Source organism: Xyrauchen texanus, chromosome 44 (assembly GCF_025860055.1).
Source record: "Xyrauchen texanus isolate HMW12.3.18 chromosome 44, RBS_HiC_50CHRs, whole genome shotgun sequence".
NCBI lineage: Eukaryota > Metazoa > Chordata > Actinopteri > Cypriniformes > Catostomidae > Xyrauchen > Xyrauchen texanus.
In genome coordinates this window covers 16027749-16044217 of record NC_068319.1, presented here as the reverse complement: position 1 = coordinate 16044217, position 16469 = coordinate 16027749, and the positions used below count along the sequence as shown (strand labels likewise).

At 37.5% G+C, this 16469-nt stretch overlaps 1 protein-coding gene across 2 annotated transcripts in view; it reads left to right on the top strand.

The window, feature by feature from the left end:
- LOC127636471 (FRAS1-related extracellular matrix protein 2-like) overlaps window positions 1-16469 on the top strand; it is an 89338-nt gene that overhangs the window by 15930 nt on the left and 56939 nt on the right. For both annotated transcript variants that reach the window (XM_052116942.1, XM_052116943.1), the window contains exon 3: window positions 11611-11757. In XM_052116942.1, the coding sequence (XP_051972902.1) occupies window positions 11611-11757 (147 nt within the window). The remainder of the gene's footprint in view (window positions 1-11610; window positions 11758-16469) is intronic.

Here is a 16469-nt window from a genome sequence, read left to right as displayed (position 1 = left end):
CATCTTGGGATGCTCAAACAAACAGCAATATTTTTAAAGCAACACACAGACAGTGTGTACACTTTTCAGAGAAATCAACCTACGAATTACTTGTTTATAGTTGTCTCTGCGTATTAACTGATATTAGTATGTTACCATTGAAAATAGGACAAACTTCACCATTGAACAATCTATTTGACAGATACACACCCTCTGACTGACACTATTGAATACCGGCCTCCACTTAAATGTTTTTGCAAACTGGAGCCCCAAAACTTAATGGGGTATAAGAGGACAGATTAATCAGTTAGCCTTCCTTTTCTAAAGGTTGTGACGAATTACACTCATCCTGAATGCTCTTATCGCCCTCACTAAAATCATGCCTCAAAGGCAGATTAAGAAAGATGACAGGACTGGCTACAGGGACACAGAGGCTGCAGAGGACATTTTTACATGGCATGTCATAGCTCGGGTTGTTTTTTTGTGCTGTGAGACTGAGGGAATAATTTTTTTTCAATATTTGTTGATGTGAATCTAGCTCAATTTTCTCTCTAAAGCAAAAAATGCCATTATCTACTCCTTTAAAAATAAAGCTCTGTTTATTTTCAACAGACCTGACCATCAACATCTGCTTTGATCACCATTCTGTACCATTTATACTATTTTTGCTTCCGGCTTTTAGCTGAAAGCAATTTCACAAGCTGTTCAACACCTTTTAGTTGCTAAAACTCTGTTGCGTCTGGCAGAACAGAAAATTCACTTTCCTGGCCATGTTTTTCCCAGTGTGTATCTGCTATTGTGAAGGCTTTTTGTTGAGGGTTTGGCAAAGGAAACCCTATGAACAATAAAGAACAATGGCAATTAAGTGTGAATGTAGACAACCACATGTTTGAACTGTTTCTGTTTCTGTTTTCTTGCATTTAAAATTAACTAGGAATAATGTTGTAAATGGATGTTTTTCTAGCTCTTTTTCCCAAAAAGCTATGGTACATAAGCTAGACTAATTGGCTGGCAAACATATGTGGATTAGTGAGAACTGGCTTTGAGTTTTCTCTGAACGCCTTAAAGAGACAGTCAAAGGTGAGGTTTTGTTTGGTTGTGAGGGTAGCACAGGAATTTAGGGTCAGAGATGTGATACTCTGGATTAACCTTAGACCTGCATGGCTGACTGATTCAGTGGTGAGACCACACCTGCTCAAAAGGTATTCCAGAAACTGCCTTTCCTGTTTAAACATTTTGAAGTGTCTCTGATCGAGTGGACAGGTGTTGGACCAATGAGGCATCTGTGACTAGTATCTTTAGTCGGTCTTCAGTGGGGACTGCTGACAGCCAAAAAGACCTGTTATTCTCCAAACAAAGGCTCTCTGCTCTAGCTTGACAGCATCTAGACAGTTCACTCAAACATGAAAATTCTGTCATCATTGACTCACCCACATGTCGTTACAAACCCAGATTACTTTCTGTCTTCCGTGGAACACAAAAGGAGATGTTAGGCGGAATGGTAGCCTCAGTCACCATTTGTTTTTATTGTATGGTGAAAAATGCAATGAAAGTGAATAGTGAAGTGAAGATTCTGCCTAACATCTCCTTTTGTTTTCCACAAAAGACAATTTCTAATCATTCAGTTTGCACAGTCACACCAGTTTCATACGCTAACCTGAAAACTCATCAACATCACTTTGAACATTCTTGAAGAAGGAAAAAGCCTTGGTCTGCCACCTGAACCTCATTGACGTGGCTTTTGTCTGATACCTGTGCCATGTCCTACCCGCGACGTGGCGTGGAACTTCTCGTCCGGTGTGCGACCACCTTTAGAGGACAGTGAGGGAATTTATTTTCTTAAATAGCTACAATAATTCCCTCGCAATAATTTGCATTCCTTCACAATACCATGGTTAATGTTTTTTTAAAGGGACAGTTCACGCCAAAACATTTTAATTCTCTCATCATTTACTCACCCTCATGCTGTCACAGATGTGTATGACTTTCTTCTGTAGAACACAAATTAAGGTTTTTAGAAGAATATCTTAGCTCTGTTGGTCATTTCAAAGCAAGTGAATGATGGCCAGAAATCTGAAGATCCAAAAAGCAGATAAAAGCAGCATAAAAGTAATCCAAACTCTATTGGATAGATCCATATCTTCAAAAGCAATATGATAGGTGTGGGTGAGAAACAGATCAATATTTAAGTCCTGTTTCACTGTAAATCTCCACTTTCACATTAACATCTGAAAGTCATAAGTGGCACCTGTTTAGTTTCACATTTGAAAGTGAAAGTGTAAGTGGAGGTTTATAGTAAAAAAGGACTTAAATATTGATCTGTTTCTCACCCACACTTATCAGATCTCTTCTGAATATACAGTGAGGAAAATAAGTATTTGAACACCCTGCTATTTTGCAAGTTCTCCCACTTCGAAATCATGGAGGGGTCTGAAATTGTCATCGTAGGTGCATGTCCACTGTGAGAGACATAATCTAAAAAAAAAAATCCAGAAATCACAATGTATGATTTTTTAACTATTTATTTGTATGATACAGCTGCAAATAAGTATTTGAACACCTGAGAAAATCAATGTTAATATTTGGTACAGTAGCCTTTGTTTGCAATTACAGAGGTCAAACGTTTCCTGTAGTTTTTCACCAGGTTTGCACACACTGCAGGAGGGATTTTGGCCCACTCCTCCACACAGATCTTCTCTAGATCAGTCAGGTTTCTGGGCTGTCGCTGAGAAACACGGAGTTTGAGCTCCCTCCAAAGATTCTCTATTGGGTTTAGGTCTGGAGACTGGCTAGGCCACGCCAGAACCTTGATATGCTTCTTACAGAGCCACTCCTTGGTTATCCTGGCTGTGCGCTTGGGTCATTGTCATGTTGGAAGACCCAGCCTCGACCCATCTTCAATGCTCTAACTGAGGGAAGGAGGTTGTTCCCCAAACTCTCGCAATACATGGCCCGGTCATCCTCCCCTTAATACAGTGCAGTCAGCCCTGTCCCATGTGCAGAAAAACACCCCCAAAGCATGATGCTACCACCCCCATGCTTCACAGTAGGGATGGTGTTCTTGGGATGGTACTCATCATTCTTCTTCCTCCAAACACGGTTAGTGGAATTATGACCAAAAAGTTCTATTTTGGTCTCATCTGACCACATGACTTTCTCCCATGACTCCTCTGGATCATCCAAATGGTCATTGGCAAACTTAAGACGGGCCTTGACATGTGCTGGTTTAAGCAGGGGAACCTTCCGTGCCATGCATGATTTCAAACCATGACGTCTTAGTGTATTACCAACAGTAACCTTGGAAACGGTGGTCCCAGCTCTTTTCAGGTCATTGACCAGCTCCTTCCGTGTAGTTCTGGGCTGATTTCTCACCTTTCTTAGGATCATTGAGACCCCACGAGGTGAGATCTTGCATGGAGCCCCAGTCCGAGGGAGATTGACAGTCATGTTTAGCTTCTTCCATTTTCTAATGATTGCTCCAACAGTGGACCTTTTTTCACCAAGTTGCTTGGCAATTTCCCCGTAGCCCTTTCCAGCCTTGTGGAGGTGTACAATTTTGTCTCTAGTGTCTTTGGACAGCTCTTTGGTCTTGGCCATGTTAGTAGTTGGATTCTTACCGATTGTATGGGGTGGACAGGTGTCTTTATGCAGCTAACGACCTCAAACAGGTGCATCTAATTTAGGATAATAAATGGAGTGGAGGTGGACATTTTAAAGGCAGACTAACAGGTCTTTGAGGGTCAGAATTCTAGCTGATAGACAGGTGTTCAAATACTTATTTGCAGCTGTATCATACAAATAAATAGTTAAAAAATCATACATTGTGATTTCTGGATTTTTTTTTTAGATTATGTCTCTCACAGTGGACATGCACCTACGATGACAATTTCAGACCCCTCCATGATTTCCAAGTGGGAGAACTTGCAAAATAGCAGGGTGTTCAAATACTTATTTTCCTCACTGTATGTATTTAATCACTGGAGTCATATGGATTACTTTTATGCTGACCTTACCATAACAGGATTTTCCTGTATTAATACTATATTCATTGTTAGTCATGAATCTCATTGTTAAAATATGGTTACTCTAGTAATACTATGGTAATCTTTGTGGTTACTAATATACTAATATTAGCTTTTAATGCGTTGTTCTGATTGTATTGCCATGTCTTTATAGCAGAAACTGTCTAAACTAATTCTGAATCTCTCCTGTTTAATAAAGTCATTAGGGGCTGTTTGTGTGAGAGGCTGTATGGATACTCTCTCTATCCTCAGGGTGTGGACAAATCCACTGGGCTTCAAAGCAACTGTCAGTGCTTTTTTGTTTTGTTTTTAGAAGCAAAGCTAATGAGAGCTCAGTTTTGTTCAGCTTGACAACACAGTAAATACAGCAGAACTCTGAATTCACAGTTATGATATTAGTTCATCAGAGCAAAAACGGTGCGTTTTCACTTTCGCAACGTATTTTGATCCACTATTTGTTTTCATATTATGGATCTAGATTTTAAGATTATCTGAAGGCAAGGGGAGTGGTGCTTGCCCATGTAAAACTTACCACCATGATACAAGGGTGTTGTGGTTGGTGTCCAGGTGGTTGCAAAGTTTATGAACGATTTAGCGGGTTGTTATGCGGTTACTAAGGTGTTCTGTGTGATCGCTATAGTGTTGCTATGTGGTTCCTTACTGGCCCAAGTCAAAAAATGTATCCTCAAAGACCTGAATGCAGTAAGCTTAGTGAATAGTGGAGTCCAAGAGCTTTTCTTTGCACTCAAATGGGTATTGCAGACATTTTTCATTGAAACCACCCTATTCGTCACCTATTTCCTAAGTTGATAGAACCTGACAAGAGGAAATAGCAGCATTGTAACTTTGAAAAGGATAATGCATTAATACTTTGGCATTGACTGCAGAAATGATGAAAGAAATTCTTTTAACCTGGTATATCCACTCAAAATGGTATACTAAAACATGCAGTGCAAAACAGTGCAAAGACGCACTGAGTTTGAAGGTAGGCCTTAAAATACATCCACAAGTACACGTCCAATTGACTCCAATTAGCCAGTTAATTATCAGAAGCTAAATGGCTAATTGCCTAAAGGCTTGACATCATTTTCTGGAATTTTCCAAGCTGGGACACATTCAATCTCAAAACGGTGTGCACCATTTTGCTACGGTTTCTGGGTTGAAAGGCGTGTTTCCTCGAAATGGTGTGAAACGTTGTGCAACGGGCTTTGAGGTATGTTCTCTCTCGTTTGGTGGGTGTGTCAAAGGTGTTACCTCATCAGCAGTGATGTGTATATAAACCCAGCCGTATTAAAAATGCAGTGCACACAATGGATCCAACAAAAGTCCTTTACAAATGTGACCACTGCAGCTTGGTGTATGCAAAAATTTAAGACATTAGAAGAAATGTTTGCCTTGTCATCCTGAAATGCGACACAAATGTTGGCTCACCATAATTAGGAACCACAGTTTTCACATATCCCTTCACTCGATTGGGATGTTCTCTGCTATTGTGGATGGCAAGGGCAGTGACTGTAACATTGAGTGTATTTTGTAGTATTAAACACGTCTTTTAAACCGATTTCATCAGGATCCCAAAATTCTTCGAAAAGAATGGCCTTCTCAGCTGCCATAGTTGCAATGCTAGTGTGTTCAACGCACCACCATTTCCGTTTAAATAAACGTTTTGCTACATTTTTGTCAGGGCTGAACGTGCCCCTGGTTAAAGGAACAGTTAACTTAGTGTATGTAAACTTCTGACCCACTGGAACTGTGATGTAGTCAATTAAAAGTGAAACAGTCTATCTGTAAACAATTGTTGGAAAACTTACTTGTGTCATGCACAAAGTAGATGTCCTAAACGACTTGCCAAAACTATAGTTTGCTAATATGAAATTTGTGGAGTTGTTAAAAAATTTTGTTTCAATGACTTCAACCTAAGTGTATGTGAACTTATGATTTCAACTGTATATTTATTTACAAACAATAGTATGCAAGTACAAACACCATGGGACCATGCATCCATCATAACACTCAGGAAGAAGACACATTCTTTCTCCTAGAAATGAACGTAGTTTGGTGCAAATCAATCCCAGAACAACAGAAAGGACCTTGTGAAGATGCTGGAGGAAACAGATGGACAAGTATATCCATCTATATCCACAGTAAAACGAGTCCAATATCAACATAACCTGAAAGGCTGCTTTGCAAGGAAGAAGCCACTGCTCCAAAACCACCATTAAAAGTCAGACTACAGTTTGCAAGTGTATGTATATGACCATATTTATGTTTGGAGAAAAAATGGTGAGGTTTGCAAGCCAAAGAACACCATCCCAACCTTGAGGCAGGGGTGTGGCAGCATCATGTTTTGGGGTGCTTTGCTGCAGGAGGGACTGGTGCACTTCACAAAATAGATGGCATCATTAGGAAGGAAAATTATGTGGATATATTGAAGCAACATCTCAAGACATCAGCCAGAAAGTTAAAGCTCGGTCACAAATGGGTCTTCCAAATGGGCTTTGATCCCAAGCATACCACCAAAGTTGTGGCAAAATGGCTTAAGGACAAAAAATTCAAGGTATTAGAGTGGCCATCACAAAGCCCTGACCTCAGTCTGATTGAAAATTTGTGGTCAGAACTGAAAAAGTGTGTGCGAGCAAGGAGGCCGACAAACCTGACTCAGTTACACCAGTTCTGTCTGGAGGAATGGGCCACAATTCCAGCAACTCAACTTGTGAGAAGCTTGTGGAAGGCTACCCAAAATATTTGACCCAAGTTAAACAGTCTAAAGGCAATGCTACCAAATACTAACAAAGTGTATCTAAACTTCTGACCCACTGGGAATGTGATGAAAGAAATAATATCTGAAATAAATAATTCTCTCTACTATTATTCTGACATTTCACATTCTTAAAATAAAACAGTGATCCTAACTGACCTAAGACAGGGAATGTTTTCTACAATTAAATGTCAGGAATTGTGAAAAACTGAGTTTAAATGTATTTGGCTAAGGTGTATGTAAACTTCTGACTTCAACTGTATATATATATATACAGGCCAACCTGCATCAACTAATTTCAAACATTTAAGCATACGCCCTCAGATCAAAAGGTTTTTAAGATCATGAGAAACATTTCAGGCAAGTGACCTCACACTCTTGAACAGTAGTGTATATATTATTTTTTATTATTTAAATATAACTATTTATAATTATTTCATCATTATATAATAAATTATTGTTATTTTAGGGGCTTCCTCTGCAAATATTTATATATGCAATTTTATTGTGATTATTTGATTAATAAATAGGCATACCATGTAATTAATTTGATTTAAAAAAAAATATCAATTGACAGCCCTAAAAATTACTCAATAAGACTCATTATATTCCAAGTCTTCTGAAGCCATATGATAGCTTTGTTTCTTTCACAGTATGGAAAAGAGCAGCTTGGACATTCTGCTATGGACATCTCCATTTTTGTTCCTCATAAGAAAGTCACACAGCTTTGGAATAGCATGAGGTTGAATAAAGCATTGCAGAATTTTACATTTTTGGCTATTAAATCCAGAAATACAAACTTTTGTATTTGGCTAAATTGTAGCCAGTCTCATAGTGGAAATAGCAATGTCTCTTCTTGACTTCTGAATCAAAGATTGTGAAATGAAATGTGGTACAATTGCTACAGTTACTGCTGAAAATGTACCTTCAATCCACATTTGTATGGCCTCTAAATGTGATGCATCCCATCTGACACTGGACCATATGATAATTCAACATACTATGCGGCATATGCTGATAATCTTCGTCAAATGTCATATATAATGGCTTTAATGGGTAAAATTATTTATTTTCCTCCAAAACAGTCTGGATTTGTAAACACTGTATATCACCTGCTGCACAGTTATCACCTGGCAACCATGCACCATTAGTGACTAATATTGAGTTAGAAATACATTGGTATTGGAATTATGTCCATTTTTCAGACATGACATCTCTCAGGCAAGGTTGGAGAGTGAGATATTAAGAGCCTCTCTGTCATTGCAACTTTTTTCCATACAATGAAAGTAAATAGTGACTGAGGCTAATATTCAGATGCCTACCATCTCCATTTATGTTCTAAGGAAGAAAGAAACATATGGCATTATTTTAATTTTTTAGTGAACTAACCCTTTAATGCGATCAGCCCTGGTTTTAAAGGCCTAACTTTAAACAGTCTTTTGCCTTTGACACAGATTTTTATCACAGCTTTCGTAAATCTGTAAGTTATTGCTCTTTGTTCTTTTGGTATTCCCTCTTTTTTAATCTTGGGAGAGTGTGGACTGCCTTTGAAGGCATAAGGGTCTTCCTTATGTCCTTTCATATATGCATATGCATAAAGCATGAGTTCTTGCTTTTTTTTTTTAGAACTCAATTTACACTTTGTTTGGTTCATTTGAGACATCTTTTTGGCATGCATGGTAATCTTTGAAGCACTATGCATGATATTCTTTGTGCTTTCCAAATACCATAACATCCATTGCACAATAGACCTTATTCACGCTAGCACCATCTTTACCTTATAATGGGAATGACAACGAGGCTGTGAGGGATAGATGTACAGTCACTTCAATGGACTGTACTGCAGTTTAAAGTGTTTTTGGATCAATCAACAGACAAAACATTGATAAAATGTCTGACCAAGGACATTCAGCATACAAAGAACTCCAGACAACATGAGTTGCGGAAAATCAGATATGATCTAGGAGCTTTATACAGTTTGTGTCATTGAAGTGATTCCAATTAAAAATCGAATAAGTTCTTGCCACAGTGTATGGTGTTACCGATTTTACTCTATACAAGGGACAACACCGGTGTGAAATTTTATACTGGTTTAAATTGGAGAAAATCTATGAATGGAGCTTCCAGTGTCAATACAATAGCCTAACGAATATAATCACCTTAAATAAAGAACAGTTTCCAAATGAACTGTTTTGCGACCCATGATAAATGAACCTAAATAACGCATTGAAAGCTAGATGTTCTTTACCAACTTATCAAATTACACTGGCAGCAAAGTACATGCACTTAATGTGCATGGCGTCTCGGATTCGGAATGACACGAGAAATGCTGATAGACACACAGACACGCGCTTGAAGAAACACACTTTATTATATTATTAAGAACAGATGAGAGAAAAGACATCTATGCGCATGTCTGACGTGCTGTTTGTTCAGAGGTGTGCAGTCTCATGGAACATGTATGTAAAGGGTTCTTACACTTTCTTTGTTTCAGCCAAAATTTTGCAAGAATAGTATAATCTAAGAGTGCTGCAAAAGACCTCAGACCATCTCAGCAGGAGGTCCTTTGAGTTCATTTCGCTTTATTTCCACAGAGCTCACTGTAAGCAACTCTGCAGCCTATATATCCATGATTAAATCATAAAATAATACAAAAACACATTCACCTCGAACCATGATTTCTATTTCAGTGAATATTATCATCATTATAGTTATTATGTTTACATTTATAATTGTTTTTATATCTTAATATGCATTAGTAATTTTCCGCCTATCATCATTGAAGGATACTTTCCTGACGCTAAATGGAAAGGTGGGTGGATATGATTTTTGACCACTTCTTTATTTTGATTGCTTTTTCGTTTCGTTTGAAGTGCAGTTTGAATTTAGAAATGCCTTTTGGTTTAAGTTTTTAGTTTTTTAAATAAATGAACTTCATTTTCAGTGCAAAATCACTAAAGCAAGAATATTCACCGATCCCTCAGCTGGGGGGTTGACAATGTAATTGGATATTGTTGTATGTATGTATGTATGTATGTATGTATGTAAATTACACACAAGCTACCATTCAATAGTTTGTGGTCACTTGCCTGAAGTGTTTCTCATGATCTTAAAAATCTTTTGATCTGAAGGAGTATACTAAGGGGGCTTTCACACTAGCACTTTTGGTGCGCACCCCGGTTCGAATGACGTCAGAGTTCGGTTCGTTTGGATGATGTGAACGCTATCTTCCGAACTCGGGTGCGCACCCGCGAACCGTACTCGGGTCCGCTTAAAAAGGTGGTCTGGGGTACGGTTCATGTGAACTCCAGTACGGTTCGCTGCTGATATGAACGCAATCGAACCAAACCGCGGAAGTGAACCGCTATTGATGACGTATAATGTGGTCGTCAGTCTCACACGCGTCACTTTCAAAATGAGCGGAAAGAGTTTACTTTCGTGCGTGCGTCGCGTGCGTGCGTGTGTGTGTGTGTGTGTGTGTGTGTGTGTATACACTTACCTTGACGAAAAGCGGGATTGACGCACACGCACACGCACTGCAAGCAGAGAGATGATTTCTGCTTGCCTTCGCAAAAATTGTCTTCGGCGGACAGCCCGCTGTCTTTTGAACGATTTCAGTATTTTTGCGGCAGACAGACGCAAGTGTGTTTCTGTATCTTGATGTTGAAAACAAAACCAAAGGTTAAAAAAAAGAAGAACAAATGTGAACCGAGCAAGTCTATTCATTGAATTTTGACACCTTTTCATTTCGCGGTTATCAAGCAACACGATTACGCACCAGCTGCAGCTTGATGACGCAAGCGTACCGCGGTTCGGATACAAATATATAATGTGAACACAGTCCATCGGGGGCAGGGGGGAGCAATCGAACTCGGGTTCGGAACAGGCAATCGAACCAAGTGTGAAAGCCCCCTTAAATGTTTGAAATTAGTTTTGTTGACAAAAATATAATTGTACCACCATATTAATTGATTTCATTACAACATTTTGGAAATTGATGACCTGGACCAAATAATAAAGAAGTGCCCAACATAGACGGGTAAAATAAAGTTCAAAGTTTGAAATAAAGCTGCCTTGCATTATTGTGTAGGATATTGCTTAACGAAAATTACCCCATAGTACCACTTAGCGTCCAACCAACGGTAAAACTGGTTTTAGTCGGTTTGAACGTGAACACCGCATCGTTGTGAAAATTATGATATCGTGGCAAGTCTATCGCACAATAGATCTTTTGAAGTGATATGTTAATGGTACCAAAATACCACTTGATACCATCCCTGTACCATGGTGCTGGCACAGTACTGTTTTGTAAGGGCTCCAATACATTGATGATTTATACAGTTTAAAACTATTGGCATAAGTAATGATGTTGAATCAGCTTGTAAAACGGCTTGATGATGTGTATAATGTGAGATAAACAGAGTTGTGAAACCAAGCATGAGAAGTGCAAATAAATATTTCATGTATCTGTTTTGCACTGTACATTACTGCATTCTATCCCAATACAAACTAATCTTTATTAATAGTTTACATGGGTTAAGGACTTATACTCACACTAATGTTGTTCTAAACCTGTATGACTTTCTTTCTTCCATGGAACACAAAAAATGATGTTAGACAGAATGGTGACTAAAGATGAACCTTCTGCCTAACATCTTTTATTGTGTTCCATGGAGCAAAGAGAGTCACGTGAGATTGGAGCAACATTGGTGTGAGTAAATTATGACCAAATTTTCCTTTTTGTGTGAACTTGATATACAGATTATGTTTTAATTATTATCTCTAATCCATTATGAGTCCAATATGAAGGTCATATTCATAAGGTAGTAATAACTCGGATCTGTTTTTTAGGAGGAAACAAACTGAAGGACCAGCAATTTCATCTGAACTGGGCTTGGATATCTCTGGAGAAGCCCAGCTACATGGTCGATGAGCTGGACAAAGTTTTTGAGGTGGTCCTCAGACGTAGAGGTTTCTTGGGAGAAACTTCCTTTGTAGGTGCGTATATCTTCTTGTTTGTGGAAGTCTTCTGCTTAGCTCATATTTAAATCAGTTATCCTTTATTTGAGTTTCTGTCAGTGAAGTAGTTCTGAGGTTTATTTTGTTAGATTCTCAGTTATCTTTGGCCTAGTTTCTGCTGCAAAAAAACAAATTAGAAAGCCCATAATGTCTAAAAATTATTAAACCAGACAAAAAGTCAAAGCGTAAACACGTTAACAGTGAATCATTAGCATTCAATTGTGCCAGTGCACACAGCGAGAGCTGTTATTACTTAAGCTTATCAACAGGGAGCTGTTAGAGATGTTCTTATAAGTGGTTTGAGCTTCTTTGTGTCTGCGAGTCAGAGATGAAAGCACTCGCTCTCTCTCTAGAATCTGTAGAAATGTCTGAATGCTTTTCTGACTGTATACCTGCTTATCTTGCTCTGCACTGTGCTCAGCGCACCCAACATGTGGTCAGTATTCATGAAACCGTGGGGCTTTGTTCAAGCAGCATTGGATTTGTGGTGTGTGTGGTTAAAGTCTGTTGAAAAGTGGCAATGTGAAAAGTAGAAATATGTATGGAGCAGAATGCTGCTAGAGAGGGAACAAGGGAGGGGGACAGATGGAGAGAAGGAGAAGGGCTGTTTTAATGATAGTCCAGACTAATGCAGGTAAATGAAACTGAATGAAGCTCCCTGTCTCTGGGGGGCAGTAGAGTAATCAATCTCTCTCCTTTCTGACTTAATCAATCCACATATTTTTGCGGATGATGTCACCAACGAGCGATCAATCATGTGTATTTCACTCCATTTTATTCCAATATATAGTCTGTGAATAGCCTAATTTCAGTTGAGCACTACAGATTTATCCTGACATTAAAGGTACACTTAGTATCTTTTCTTTTTGTGTCATCTTGAACTTTCACTGACACCAAGTAGCTTGGATGCAGCATCATTTAAAATCAATAGTTTTCAGTTTCAGATGCCACTGTAGAAATGAAGTATACAGTCACATGATAAACATGATTCCTTTAATCAACAGAAAAGTGAAAGTCTCAAATTAAAGGGATAGCTCAACCAAAAATGACATTTTTGTCACCATTTACTCACCATCGTGTTGTTTAAACCCATATGTTTTATTAACCCTCTGGGGTCTGAGGGTATTTTGGGCCCTGGAGAAGTTTTGACATGCCTTGACATTTGTGCTTTTTTCAGTTGCAAAGTCTGATAACACTGTATTCAGCACAAACTGGGCTACAATAATATGTGAGCAACATGTGTGTACCGGTTTGTATTTTTTAGAAAATAATGTTTATGCATGGTTTTTGAAAAAACTAAAATGTTAAGTCATTGATATAAGGCCATATAACACATACTAAGCATTTGTCCACAAGCCTTTTGAGAATTGGATCTTGTAGCCTAGAGTTTTTGCAACAAAATTATGTGAAAACCATCCTGATCACTTATTCATAAAAAACAATATAGTAATTTAACTTTTGTAAGACAATTTTAGTGTTGAATGGTAATATGCGAGGAGGCATGAATGATCATGAATATGGATGTAATTCACACCTGAGAGACAAAAGACCCCTCCCCTGGGCCTATCAATGAGGGATAGAGAATGAATGTGAGGAGACTTAATGATCAAAATCAAGTTTTAAGTTAAAATAAGAAATCTGACTATACATTTTCTTTACATAAAGACTTTACTTAATTTTAGACCTACACTACCGTTAAAAGAAGTCTCTTCTGCTCACCAAGACTGGATTTATTTGATCCAAAATACAAAAACAAAATTGATATTCTGAACTCTTTTTACAATTTAAAAGAAATCATTATAATATGCAGATTTTCTAATATGGGCATATTTAAAGTGCATTTGACTAATTTAACCTGAACACACATTTGCAAGCACAAGCTTTGTTGATGATAATGAGGCAGCATAAACACTAGATAAAATATCATCTAAACATTCATATTACATACCATATTTATATTATACAGCATACAATTTAAATACCTGCTTTAGCCGAAACAGTAATTAATGTAACAAAAACTTGCTTATTAGGAGTCATATATCAAATGTCAATACTCTGAATCCTGTCTGGCAAGTCTGAAAACAGTCCCACTAGTAAAATATGTACATGTTTATATAAAATAGCATGTCAACTAATGAAAACTCAATGACTTACTCATCTGTCTAGACTGGGCACGTCAACACGAACAATCTAAACTGTTTATTTGTGTTGTTGGTAGGAGTATCGTCAGCGTGTGCTGCACAAAATGGAACGGGACACCCGTTTACTGTCGGCGCAAAGCAACGCACTGCAGCAGACGCTTCCAGAGTAGACAGCATCATTAATTATAATGGGGTTCTTTTGCTTTTTACATTACGCTCGCGTCCGGTGTAGGCACGGTGTAAGGCTGACGATTTTAGCATGTTAATTCAGTGTGCTTAATTATAATGCAAAATAACACAATTAATCATGCCTCCTGACCATATGAAAATTCCATAATAAGGAATTTTGCTTCCAACAGATCAATAGTGCTGCAAAGATTGTAGTCCACAAACCCGGAAGAGAATACACCATGGGTTCCCTCAGGATTTTCCTTTGGGGGTATCTGAACTTAGCAGTAAAATAAAGTCTGCGGTAAACATTACTTTACTATACATGGTCATTTTGTTCTACTTTTTCACACACTCCTCCTAGTATGCCTTGTTCCTTTTCTCTCCTTTTCTTCACATTTTACTTTGCTGTAGCTGCCGTCCTCTGCCTGTTGTTGTGGTTGGAATGGGCCCCCCTGCTGTTAGAGAAATGGAATTGAAAGTGAACTCTACCCCGTTCTCTTTTTATTGCTCTCCGCTTATATCTTTCTGTCAATTTATACCTTTGCCTGCACCCTGCTTCCTTGGCTTTTTCTTAGAAGATTTCTCCACATGTAAGGACATGGTTGGACAAAACATGTAAAGGCTTTTGTTCTCTTTTGTAGTGATGAGAAGTTCTGTTTTTAATGCAGAGCAATTGATGAATTAATACAAAGACTGTATAGAGAATGCTTTTAAGCTACTGATGCAATAAATATCTAGAATGCACTGTATGTCTGTGGATATAAATGACTGCTAAATGAATAAATATTAATGTAAGTTAATTGATCTTGAATTAAATGTACAGAAAATAGCATGGTAACTTCAGGAGTAACTCCTTTAAAAATGCAGAAAAAGTCTTACATTTTCAGATCAAAGCTCAAATCTAATTATAACATCTCTGTTGTATGACATCTTTGTTTGAAGTCTACTTGTTTTAAGAAGAATTACCAGGTGTATTATGTCTTGTTTCATTGGCTGATTTCTTTTTTCACTTGTTTTAAAGGGGAATTATCATGAGGAATCAAATGTTCCTTTATCCTTTGAGATAAAAGATTTCATTATACTATGCATATATTGTAACTTAGCAGTGTTGGGTGTATCCAGTTGCAAAGTAATTAGGCACTGTAATCCAATAACTTTTTAGTTTAAAAAGTAGTTTAACGCATTACATTTTAAATTCTTATAATAAGATTACAGTTACTGACTTTCAATTAAGTAATTTAAGTACATTACTTGCACTAAAGTAATATGTATAATACATTTAAAATATGAATTCATATGTACGTCTGTTAGCGTTTCTGTGACAGCCAAAGGGTGTGCGACAATGAACAAGGAGGGAATATAGAAGTTTTGGATTTAAGCAGGAAACCAAAAACTTTTCTGGGAAAAGTGATTTCGAAAAAAAATTAAAAGAAAAATAATTAGTAATGTGATAATTTTTTTTTGGATTAATTAATAAGTCATTTCTAGTTGATTACTTCCCTAACACTGTTCCTGCTCCTGAAAAGACCACAAAACCCATCTTGCTCCAAGCTTCCAGAACTATCTGACATCAGACAGCTCAATACATAATCACCCATATTTATTCCCCAATGACGCCTCTTAGTAATCAGATAGTTGGTCACTCAGTTATAATGAGGTAATACGGAAGATGTAGGATATTATTAATATTGTTCCTAAACACCAGACAAACTAATTATGAGACTAAAATGCGGTAAAGTTTGTCAAACTGGTGGTGTGTAGCACCTACACCTCTGCATATTGTTCTAAAGGATCCTAACATAACAGATTAGGAAATACAAATAAAAGTGAATAAAAAGATTCTGTCTCTAAATGTATTATTTTATTTCTTATTTTTGAAGAAAAAAAAATTGCAGTGCAGAAATGGAATTACAAATTTTTATTTTAGATATTTAAGTTTTCTAAATATGTAGCACTTTTAGCAGGTGGAAAACAGCTTGAGATTGGCTGCAGTATATGAGACTTTCAAACCAAGAATGAACATTCACTAAAACTCTGATCAATCTGGATCATCAAGTCAAGTCATTTTTATTTGTATAGCGCTTTTCACAACACACATTATTTCAAAGCAACTTTACAGGAAATCATGCATTAACAAAAAAATAAAACTGTAATAAAAATAAGAGTCGTCATTGTGTAGTTTGATCAAATGTGATTGTAAATTGTGCATAAAAATGTAATAATTAAATAAAAATTGTATTAATAACCCCAGTGAGCAAGCTGAAAGCGTCTGTGGAAAGGAACACAAAATTCCATAAGATGTTGTTAATGGAGAAAAATAACCTTGGGAGAAACCAGACTCACTGTGGGGGCCAGTTCCCCTCTGGCTAAACAGCATGA